At 45.2% G+C, this 12,136-nt stretch overlaps 1 protein-coding gene across 4 annotated transcripts in view; it reads left to right on the forward strand.

Moving 5' to 3' along the window:
• LOC141942781 (putative E3 ubiquitin-protein ligase HERC3) overlaps positions 1-10,936 on the forward strand; it is a 54,663-nt gene extending 43,727 nt beyond the window's left edge. For 3 of the 4 annotated variants that reach the window (XM_074866725.1, XM_074866726.1, XM_074866723.1), the window contains exons 21-25: positions 262-328; positions 2,068-2,150; positions 5,538-5,721; positions 6,467-6,569; positions 9,160-10,936. In XM_074866725.1, the coding sequence (XP_074722826.1) occupies positions 262-328; positions 2,068-2,150; positions 5,538-5,721; positions 6,467-6,569; positions 9,160-9,368 (646 nt within the window). In that variant the 3' untranslated portion in view covers positions 9,369-10,936. Of the gene's footprint in view, positions 1-261; positions 329-2,067; positions 2,151-3,004; positions 3,103-5,537; positions 5,722-6,466; positions 6,570-9,159 lie in introns of those variants that run through there. The other variant, XM_074866724.1, reaches the window with a different exon arrangement.
• The last annotated feature ends 1,200 nt before the right edge of the window (positions 10,937-12,136 follow it).

Consider the following 12,136-nt stretch of genomic DNA (forward strand, 5'->3'; position numbering starts at 1 on the left):
CCATGTACTAGGTAGGCATGGACTATATTGATAATTTGTGTGGACTGCCATTAATCCTGCTTCTAAGAAAGCATCTATTTATTTGAGGTGTATTTCATTCTTACCCCTTCTGGTGACTGAGAGATTCTCCCTCTTGCAATCCTATTACCCAGATGTATGATGCTGTTTACTTTTGCTGAATTTCTTTTCCCCTTTAGGTGTATGGCTTTTTGAATCTCTGATTTTTTTTTTTTCTCATTTCTTTCCCTTCCTGTTCTGCAGGAGTCTTCAGCAACTTTTAGATTACCCTGGGGAAGATGTAGAAGAGACATTCTGCTTGAATTTTACAGTAAGACTCATTTAACATATCAACTCTGTGATTGTTACAGTACAGTTGAAGCCCATCTAGTTATTCATCTATATTATGGTTTGTTCCAAACTATGCCTGTAGTACATACCCCGTGTTAATATTAAATGTTAATGTTAAAATTCTTTGCTGTAAAATCCTTTGTTCTTTTGTATGTGGTCATGAAAACTGAGCTAGTAAGTAGATTAAGCAGAGTGGTTTTCAAAATAGCCTTGTTGTCACTGTGGCATGTGACTTAAATGCCAGTGACCAACTTCTCACGCTAGACACAATTCTTGAAATGCTAACACAATTTAGAATTTTCATTGCTGTCATAATATTAATAGTTTTTAACTTAAAAATTTACAGTGAATGTGCTTGGTCAGACTTTCTTAGAAACAAAGTGCTGGAGGCTATTGCTAGGAGACATGTCAAGTTCGTCAGCTTTCCTGTGCTACTGCAGCAGTAAAATACTTTTTTTCTAGCTAGTAACCTAGACGCAGTAGTCTTTGTTACACAGTGGAAATTCTCTGAAATTAAGAGTGTGATCTTGATGTACATTGGAATATCAGGTGTGTCCATTTAGAACCTCACAGGGAGATACAGCATCGTTATTCTCCAAGCTGTGTCTTCCTCTGAGTCATGCAGGGTAAGGGCTTCCATGTTTCAATGTCTTTGCTTTAAAGTCCTGATGCTCTAACAGGTTGTGAGTGATGGGTTCATCTTGAGCTTGATCTGGGTTCTTGACCTCTCTGTCCAGGGCCTGCCTGGGGTAAAAACAAGGTACCAGGAAACTCTGCTACACGTGGTGAAGAAAACACTTGCTGAGCTAGGAGAGTGTTGTCCATTTCCTTGTTTCATAAATGAGAGCACATAAAGTCTCTTAGATCAAACTTACCTCTGGAGTGAGTCAGACCTAGGTCTGACTGTGTCTCATGCAGGGCAGAGCTGCAATTCAGGATGAAGTAATGAAGCCATAATGATGATGATAATGCAGACTGTGTAGAAAAGAATACCTTTGAAGTAACATAAGAGATTTTTCTCCAAATTATCTTTTCACACAAAAGAGCATTCTTACTCTGTCTTTCTTGCACTATATATGGCATAATATATAAAGATATATACAGATATATCTGATAAAACTTTGAAATTGATAAATAACTGATATACCAAACCTTGAAATTAATAAGTCATCTTGCTTGTTGAAATCTGAGCCTCTTTTGTGTATGGCAACTGGAAAATTGATCCTTTTGCATTTTTACCACATGACCAATTTTGTAAGTACAGAATGTATGTTTGTACTGGTGTTGTCCTAGGCCAGGCAAAAGCAGGAAGCTGTCTGTGGTCATACCATCTTGTAATGAGAGTGGATGAATTAACCTACTGAGCTTCTATTACAAAAAAGAGAGTCCTTTTTATTGACAGAGCACGTGGGATTAGTTAAGTATAGTTTCTTAGTTATCAATCTCTTTGTTTTTTTATCAGGAAATTTACCTAAAAACAACTTTTTTCCTTTCTGAGTTTGCATTTAGACTTAATAGCAGTTGTACAACAAAAGTAAATGATGGAAGGTGATGAAGCATGCAGGGCATTTGGAGCAGAGAAAAAATGTACTGCATATACCTTTTTCTCTGGCCCACCCTTCACATGCCAGTCAACTGTGAAAGAGAACTCTTATCTTTCTGCAGGCATATGGCCTGAAAAGTACTTCTGGTGAAATTAGTTTTCTGATTTTTGTATAGATCTGCAGGGAGAGCTATGGTGTGACAGAGCAGAAGAACCTGATTGAAGATGGAGATAAAATTCTGGTGCAAAAGGACAACAGGTGAGTGGGGCATATATGGGCTTGGGCTCATACTTGTGGTGAAGTAAGGTGCAATGCCACAGAAAACTTGGCTGAGGTGAAATGTAGGAGAGAATTAGAAGCCACTGCAAACTAATTCTAAGACCAGTTGTTCAGAAGTTACTGGGTGCCAGTAAAAAAAAAAAAGGCAAGTTTTCATAATTTTTCTACCAATGTTTGGAAAATGTCCATCCAAAAGGGTGTGGGACATCTTCCCTATAAAAGGCCTTCATATAGGCCCTTGGTAGTTGTCTCATGGTAAATAGAGATTGCAGCATGATTTTGGCCCTCGAAGGTTAGTCTCCCTGATGGTTTAAGAGAGGAACTGTACGTGACCAACAAAACTGAGCCTGGCAAACTTGTTTATACTATTAATTCTGGAGCTAGAAACACTTTCTGTTGAGTACGCCCAATAGCAGACCACCATCCCTGATGAGAGCCATAAGGCCCTACTGTACATAGATTCCTTTCCGTTTGACTGAACACCTGAGGGTTGTTACTAGCACAGCTACCATTTCCCTCCCTTTTTTTTTTTCCAGCTGCTAAACTATTTTCTTCTCATAATCCTGTAATTGGATTTCTACAAAAGCCTTTATTACTTGAAGCAGCGTTCAAATTCTTTCTCTGCTGGCAAAACAGTGTGATCCAGTGACTAGTCAGCAGCATGGTTAGGGGCTTGTGCTAGGATTGCTGAAGACCTTGCTGGCAAGTCTGGAGATGAAGTCATTTCCTATTAATCTGATTATTTAAAAGGGTTCTGATTGTGTCTAAAGCCATTGCTGTAACAAAAGCTTTGTCTGTTTTACCTTCTTACCTACTCTACTGCTGCCCCAAAGGGTGCAATTTTACAGCTAAATAGCTGCCTTCGTGCAAAACCCACGTGGAGATGGAGCAGTGTATGTCTCTCTCCCTGCAAGGAGAAGATGGGCTTCAGGTAAATAGAGGAAAGCTTAATCTACACTTGTGATAGTGAAGTAAAGATGAAAATGCCAGTGATGGTACCCTTTAGGTTTTTAGGCTGGGCATGTACACTCAAAAGAAAAATGGCCGTTTTTCTACTGTGTGCCATATTGGCCTAGGGGGAGGAACAAAGATTTCAGCTGAGCAAATGTTTGGGAAGAGCACCCAGGTTAGCTCCTGCAACTGTTATTAAGTCAGGATAGGCAACAAGACAATAAAATCTTTAAGGAGAAAGGCTAGTGTGTAGCTCCACTGGCTTAACACATTCTGAAATGCAGTTGCTTCATCTTGACCAGAGTTTTGAACTCAAGCTAACCTCTAAATCCAAGTCTAGACATGGCTGTCAATTCATCCACCTTAATGACTTCCTCAGCCCCTACATTTAGAGGCCAGGGACCAAATTGCTGCCCTCCTGACCTGAATAGTTTGCCGTGTGCATGTCTTTGGGCACTGCCCTTCCTGCCTGAGGAAAGTTCACCAAGAACCGAAGAATACACAAGAATTGCTTTGAAAAATGCCAAGTAGGAAATGCCTGTGTTTTCCCTTTCTCCTTTGGAGTTCATATTGGGTGTCACATAAAATGTTCTTGATAAAGGGTTCATGACTGTAACAGCCAGAAAAGGTATTAAGCAACAGTTAAGTGCTTAATCAGCTTGAATTTCCCTAATGCTCAGGTGACTATTAGGAAAATGACAATAAAATATATGCACTGGAAAATAACTCCCCCTTCGCTATGTGATTTCTTATTCCAAGTTTTCATATTTGTCAGTCTGCCTCCTTATTTTTCTTTTTTACTTTCTCACCCATCCCTCATCGCTTTTGCATTCCTCCACCAAAAGGTCAAAATATTTCAGTTGTGACCTCCTTAGCTAGAGACTGAGATATTGGATTCCGTGGTGTTCCCTGATCTGCTTATCCTCTGACTGCGGGTGTGATCTGCTCTCGAATGTCAGGAAAAAACGACACCTCTACCCACAGAGAATAGTTTCATGTCCCAGTTTCCCACATTGGCTGGTGCATTATTGTCAGGTGTAAAAAACAAACAAACAAACAAACAAAAAAAAAAAAAACAAAAAAAAACAACAAAACAACCAAAAAACAAAAAAAAACCACCAAAAAAAAATCCCCAAAAAGCAAACCAAACCAAAACCCAAACAAACAAAAAACACGCCCCCCCCCCCCAAACCCCCAACTTTAGGGGAAATATGTTAAGTAATTTCATAAATAAAATTCTAGAGTTGCACTCAGATCACAGTGCTTTGAGAATAGGAAAGAGAAAGTAGAATAAAGATGTTTAACCTCCTAACAAAATCCAGAGACAGGGTTTGGACAGGGCTTGCCATGGGTTTCTTGCCAATGACTACAGAATGCTGTTTTTATTTTAATGCTGTTCTTGGGAACTCCTGAAGCAAAACAGGGTTGTCATTCTGAGAGGAGTCATTCTCTTTGCCACGTACTCTGAATGCACAAGTCCTGTATTTATTTAACTAGAATGTGAAGGCTGAAGAGGAGGTTTCTTTGCTTTCAAAGAGTATTTTCTTGCTCTGTAGTGAGGGGTATTTCTTGATTTCTTTTGGTGGCTTTCTCTTTGGGGCTGGGGGCGGGTGAATTAGCCATGCAGTTTCAGATCAAGACTTTTTAGAGCAGGATTTCCTCAGTCTGCCTCTAGGCTACAGCTTTGGCTTTGGAAGTGCTAAACCACTGGCAAGAGTCATTGGGGACTGAGTCGACAGGAGCTGCCTCTGAAGATTCCCCTAACTAGGGCTATGTGAGGCTCTTGGCTTTGGAAGTGGTGGTCTTCTGGGCACCGTCTATTCCCTCCTGCCAGCAAAGCACCTGCTCACAGCAACCTGGCAGTCCGAGGTCATTGCAGGTGGGCACAGAGCCCTGTGCTGAGCAACCCCAGACACCTGTGGACTGAGAAGAGCTGTAGGTTATTTCCCAGGCTTCCTAAATGTAGGGTTGCAGGAGCTGGGCCGGGGGTGGACATGTTCCTCTGGTGACTGAATCCTGATATTTGCTTAACACAACCTCTGTGCAGGCCACGGGTTCCGTAGGGAAGACCGCTCTGTTCCTGACACCTCCCCAGTGCTCTGGCTCCCTCCTGGCCCTGTGAGGAACTGGGTGCAAGGCCACTGGGTGCGTTTACTGGTAGTGTGGAGCCTGGACTACTGGGGGACCTCCCATGCTGCTGGTGCTGTGGAATAAGCAGACACATGGTGGTACTTGCTGCCTAGTACTTTGTCCATGTTGCAGTGACTCAGCTCAGTGAGAGGAGTGCAGCAGGTTTAACCTGTTGGAGACTCATGTTTGCAAGACACAGGCAGAAACAGGGAGACTTAGCAGTGGTGCTGCTCAGGCATATGAATAAAAGTGCTTTCCTTTGCCTGTTCTCTCTTGATGCACTAGGAAAGAATTTGTTGAAGCCTATGTAAATTACATCTTCAACCTCTCCATCCATGAGTGGTACACGGCCTTTTCCACTGGCTTCCTGAAAGTGTGTGGTGGGAAAGTCCTGGAACTCTTCCAGCCCACAGAGCTCAGGGCCATGATAGTTGGAAACAGTAACTACAACTGGGAGGAACTGGAGGAGGTAAAGCTTTCCTTTTGTTCTATTTTTCTTCTTTTTCACAAGTACCAGGATTGCACAGTTGTGTGAGGTGGGCACTAGCCTGGGACATGAGATGTGACAAGCCACAGGTATCTTTTTTTATGCTACTTCTACACCTTGCCATTATTCACATGAGAAGTTTCTTACTGGGCTGTCCTGCTACTGATGAAGCTTGGGGAAGAAATTCAGGATGAGAAAGGACAACTTCCATCTGCTGTTTTTAGGAATGAAACCTAAGAATGATGGGAAGAGACAAAATCAGGGTCTTCACCTACAGTAAAACTCACTCCACTGCACAAGGGCAAAAAGTACACAGCCAAGGGTTCAAAGGGGAGTCTGGACACACAGTAAGAGTTATATCCTCTCAAAACGCATAGATTAGCAAGCTACTTGCTCAATCTCAACCTCAGCAGTAAAAGTGACTTTGCAATGCGGAACACTTGATCCTATTCATGAGTCCAGCCTGTGAGCAGGTACTCCAGGATTCCTCATGACACATGTAATTAACTGAATAGCTAGAAGGCTAATGCCTGCCTTCCACATTGCTGGGAGAGCCCTTTGCTGGGTCTTTGAGCCATGCTGTTGCCTGTGACCCATCTTGTGCTCCATTTCGTAACTGTCAGACATTGATCTGATGTCAGATACCAGAAGAGATCAGGTCTGTCTTTTGCTTAGTCTTGGCTTTCTAGTGCCGGATGAAATGCTGTGACTTTCTGGTTTTTAACAGAGTGCTGTCTATAAGGGAGACTACACTGCAACACACCCAACTGTGAGAATGTTCTGGGAAACCTTTCATGCATTTCCCTTGGAAAAGAAGAAGAAATTTCTCTGTAAGTATCTTGCAGTGGGTGCAGAGTGTCTCCTGAAATTGAAGACTCAGGTGGGAGTGACTGCAGAGCTCCAGGGTTACAGCACATTGCATTAAGTACTAGAAAATGATCAGCATGAATGGCTATTTCCTGAGTTATCTGCTAGTCAGATAACCTGTTTTCTCACTGTCTTTTTTTTTTTTTCTTTTGTGTTCATTTTTACCCTCAAAGTCACTGGGTGATATCTGCAGTGCAAGATCCAATGCAGTCTCACAAGGGAGTGCAGTATCCATCCGTTTGCTTTGCCGGGTGGTGAAAAGTGAGACCACTTACAGTAGCAGATACCTCCCCTCCTGATGGTGGTCTCCTTGTGCTAGTATGGTGGGTGGTGTGCTGAGAAGGGGAGGAAATCCCCTGCAGAGGTGGCCTTGGGAAGTGTGTGTGTTGCTTCAAGTGTCCCAGCTGCCCACAGATCTGAGCTGCTCTGTGGGGGTCATCTGGGGACAAAAGGGGAGACAAGGAGAAATACATGGTTTTAAGGGCAGGTGGTTCTGAGTTTCTTGCTATAGCTAGTAACTTTTGCTCCCTTGGGAGTTGTGGTGGACACCAAGTTGACTATGAGCCCACAATGTGCTCCTGCTGCAAAGAAGGTGAATGGTACCTTGGGTTGCATTAGTGGGGAGTGTTGCCAGGAGGTCCAAGGGGGTGAGCTTTACCCTCTACTCAGCCCTGGTGAGGCTCCATCTGGAGTGCTGTGACCACTTCTGGACTCCCCAGTGTATGAGAGGGACATGGACATACTGGAGAGACTCCAGCGAAGGGCTGCTAAGATGACTGGGGCACTGGAGCATCTCTCCTCTCAGGAAAGCCTGTGAGAACGGGGACTGTTCAGCCTGGAGAAGAGAAGGCTCACAGGGGACTTCATCAAGGAGTACAAATACATGCAGGGAGGGTGCAAAGAGGACAGAGCCAGGGTCTTCTCAGTGGTGCCCGGTGACAGGACCAGAGGCGATGGGCATGAACTGAAACACAGTGAGTTCCTTCTGAACATCAGGAAACACTTTTTTCCCTGTGAGAGTGACAGAGCACTGGCACACTTACCCAGAGAGGTTGTGGATCCTTCATCCTTGGAGATACTTGAAAGCTGGACACAGTCCTAGGCAGGCTGCTCTAGGTGGCCCTGCTTGAGCAGGGGGGTTGGCCCAGAGGACCTCCAGAGGTCCCTTCAAACTCAGCCACTCTGTGATTCTGTGACTGCTGGAAAGATAAGGGCTAGTGTTTTTATATGAGGTTTTCCTCCCCCCAAGAAACGAGCAGTCAGCTAGTTGTCCTGCATGTTTGAGTTGAAAAAATGGCTCAGCCAAAACTTGCATGCTGAAGTTAGCAGCTGTGTGAAGGTCCCGGGGGTCCGATTTCCAGCAGAGGCTTTTGGGGGTAATTCCCCCCACTCCCCAAACAGCCATGGCAGGGACAGTGCACGAGGGTGATGCTCAGGGGGAGCATGGGTGTGATGGGGAGCAGCAAGGAGAAACCAACCCTGCTCCTGGCATCGAGGTGCTGTGTCTGGGAGGGGTGGCAGCAGGGAGAGTGGCTGGGCCCCCTCTGCCTCTTCCCCAGGGGTGTGCCCCTGCCAGAGAATCACAGAATTGTCTAGGTTGGAAAAGACCTTGAAGATCATCCAGTCCAACTATTGACCTAACACTGACAGTTCCCAACTACACCAGATCCCTCAGCGCTATGTCAACCCAACTCTTAAACACCTCCGGGGATGGGGACTCCACCACCTCCCTGGGCAGCCCATTCCAACGCCTAACAACCCGTTCTGTAAAGAAATGCTTCCTAATATCTAGTCTAAACCTTCCCTGGCGCAATTTGAGGCCATTCCCTCTTGTCCTATCGCTTGTTACTTGGTTAAAGAGACTCATCCCCAGCTCTCTGCAACCTCCTTTCAGGTAGTTGTAGAGGGCGATGAGGTCTCCCCTCAGCCTCCTCTTCTCCAGACTAAACAACCCCAGTTCCCTCAGCTGCTCCTCGTACGACATGTGCTCCAGACCCTTCACCAGCTTCGTTGCCCTTCTCTGGACACGCTCGAGTAATTCGATGTCCTTTTTGTAGTGAGGGGCCCAAAACTGAACACAGTCATCGAGGTGCGGCCTCACCAGTGCCGAGTACAGGGGTAAGATCCCTTCCCTGTCCCTGCTGGCCACACTATTTCTGATACAAGCCAGGATGCCATTGGCCTTCTTGGCCACCTGGGCACACTGCTGGCTCATGTTCAGATGATGTTCACAGGCATCAGGCAGCCCTGGCTTTGCTCCTTTTTATCCTGCCTGGGTATAAGAGGGAGCTTTTAAGGGAAGAGGGTGCCGTTGGCCACTTTATTTACTCATCTGCACACTCAGCAATGGCCTTGCTTCTTGCCTCGCCTCTCCTGCACCTCCTCTGTGAGGCCAGCCGTGCCCTGGCCCTGCAGCATGGAGTTCAGTCAGTGTTTCAGTCCCTGCAGGCAGGGTCTCGTGGTGCGGGGTGGGGGATGGAGTTTGCCTTCAGGCACAGCCCTCTGCCTGAGGTCGCCTGCCCTATAACTGTCCAACCTTCCCTCTGCTTCTAGTGTTCCTGACGGGCAGCGACCGCATTCCTATCTACGGCATGTCCAGCCTGCGCATCGTCATCCAATCCACCACCAGCGGGGAGCAGTACCTGCCTGTGGCACATACCTGCTACAATCTCCTGGACTTGCCCAAGTACAGCAGCAAGGAGATCCTCAGCGCCCGGCTGGTGCAAGCCATCGATCACTACGAGGGCTTTAGCTTAGCTTGACCTACGTGGGAGAGGCACAGACACTTGGGTACGGAGGAAGAAAACGATGGGCTTGGCTTTATTTTTATAAGGGAATGGATCAGAACATTTTTTGGGGGAAAATATAATTAATAACAATAATAATAGATTGAGATGATGCAGTTTCAGCCTGATGCTGCCAGCATTTTGTGGGGCTTCAGCAGGGAGAGGCTACTGCTTTTAGTTTTCTCATCTACTGAACAAAATCAGTTCAGTGGGCGTTTTTGTTGTTTCCTCTCCAACTGGATATCACTGCCCTCCCAACAATTCCTTGTAGTTTGCTTTTATCACTGTCGCCCCCCTCTCCTTTTAACCCAGTTTAAATATTTTGATGTTCCTTGCATTTAGACTATGGTGGAAACTGAGGATGAAATGGTGATCTCCTTTTCGAAAAGCTGTGATTTTCCCCCCCCCTTTTTCCTCCCTTTTTAAATGCAAGCTGGTTCTTGCTTGCTTTGAGTGGAAATCTCCCCTCTGCCCTTTGGTCCTTGGCGGATGGTACTAGGCTGGGATGTCATTTGTGACCCCCAGGGCAATGTATTAGTGATGCTCTGTCTTTGCACCAGGATGTCTCATGGAGAATGTGATGGTTTGGGGGGGTTGGGTTGTTTTTCCTACCTTGTCTCAAATTTTGTTTCCAAGCAATGTCTTCTTAAAGAAGCCTCAGACTCCTCTGGAGCAGGGTTTGTGTTCAGGCTTGTGGAAGGACAGATCCTACATATAATAACGGTTTTCTCAAATTGCATCTCTCTTGTGTTTCTATCTTGGCAAGTCTGTGAGTTCGATGGGTGGGCTTCGCCGAGCCCTGTTTTTCCATCCGAACAGACCTGTTACTCCAATACAAGGTGAGGTGGCTGCTTTGACCAGAGGAGTTGCGCGTGTGTGAATGTACACGTGCGTGCATGTGAGCGTGCGGCAGCGGGGGGGGTGAGTGTGTGAGGCGTGTACAGGCTCTCCAGTCCCATCAGGTCAGATAAAAGAAAAAAGCGTGAGACCCACATTTGAGCGATAACCTTCTGTTTGGAGGTTGGTTTTATTTTTGCAGTTAGGGTTACTTTATTTTGCTGTTTGACAGGAGCCCTTTTACTTGACAGCTGTTTTGCTGAGGGGCCCTAAAGGACAATCTGTATGAATTATACTGGAAATGTACATTAGTTAGCACTTGAGTAGGCAAAATCATTACCTAAAACTATCCTGTAAGTTGGAGAGCCTTTATCCTCTTTCCCCCAGCCTCACCCCCCCATTAAATGAAGTCCCCCCATTTTTCAGGTCTTGTTGTAAATCTCATTTTAAGCCTAGGGTGGTTTTGACATTGACTTGTTATTAGTATTTATGCACCATGTTCAATATACAGTATTGAACTTTGCACCTCATAACTAAAGGTTTTAGGCTTCTGGGTTTTTTAAGACAAGCTGCGGGCTACACTGAGAGCCCTCCAGCCTCTTTCTAATGCAGCATTGAAGACAAATATACAATTATATAAAATGTTTATTTTCGATGTGTGTGTACATAGTACAGTATTATGCAATAAATTTGATGTTTAATTCTGACTGAGTGGCTGCCTTTGTGTCAGAAAGCAAAGGAGGGGCTGCTCCAGGCACCGGCACTGCCTCTCCTGCTGGTCTTGCCGTACCTCTCAGCATCTGGAAGGAGGGTGCTGCCTACCCCTGCCTTGGCCCTGCTGCTGGTGAGCTCCCCAGCCCCAGGGGACTTGCTGTCTCTATGGATGGAGCAGGAGAAGTTTTATTTGCCTGTCCTGGCTTGGCCAGAGCCAGGCAAGTCCTCTGTGGAAAAGCTGGGAATTAAGACCAGACCCGAGCCTATCCAAGCCTGTCCCTTCATCCCTATGTCCCTGGTGTTTCTCCTCCTTTCCTCCCACCTCACAGGCACCAGGGCCTGCAGCCGTGCCTTTCCTCACGGTGCTGAAGGCCACCAAGGCTTCTCCAGCCCATGGCCTCTCCTGCCTGGCCCCACAGCCCTGTGGAATTCAGCTGGCAATGATGTGGCCTTATGGGGCTTGCTTGGTTCCCCAGCACTGTGGGACATGGGTGTGTGCAAATGCAGTTAATTTACTGGCTTAATACAGGATCTCCATCATGTGGGCTTAGGGCTTCAACTTTCCTGAGTTTATGAAGGAAGGGTGCTGCTCTTTCCTTTAGCTGTGTGGGTAAATACAGAGCATCAAGGTAGGATTAATAATGAGGTACCATGTGCATATATATATGTTTGTGTATATATACAATGTTTATATATAAACATAGACATATCATATTTGCAACATAATTTGTAATTAAGGTTACTTATGGTACTGCATCTGTTGTCATATACCTACAAATAAATCTTACCAAGCTAAAAGTATGTATTCAAAGTATTTGTGTTGTGCCTGCAAGATGGGCAGGCTGAAGTGAAACAAAAAGACAACTCAACCCTCAGGCTGCTGGGGAAAGGGCTGTTGTGACACTGGTGAACAGTTGGTGGCAAATGGGGGCACTGCTCAAATGCCAGACATGAAGTGGCATTTTCTACCAGAAAGTTTATTTCAGAACAAAGTAAAATACTTCTCTGCCTCCACAGAAAATATAAATAGATGGTTGCATATTTTGCATGCATGTATGTATATATGGATAGATCTGTAAGTCCATATAGGTATATGCACATAACCTATATATACTGTCTCTATAAACAATGTAAGGCATATACTGTGTGATGTATAATTGTGTAAGGTGTATATATACTTGTATGATAGTGTA

This window comes from Strix uralensis, chromosome 4 (assembly GCF_047716275.1).
Source record: "Strix uralensis isolate ZFMK-TIS-50842 chromosome 4, bStrUra1, whole genome shotgun sequence".
In the NCBI taxonomy this organism is placed as follows: Eukaryota; Metazoa; Chordata; class Aves; order Strigiformes; family Strigidae; genus Strix; species Strix uralensis.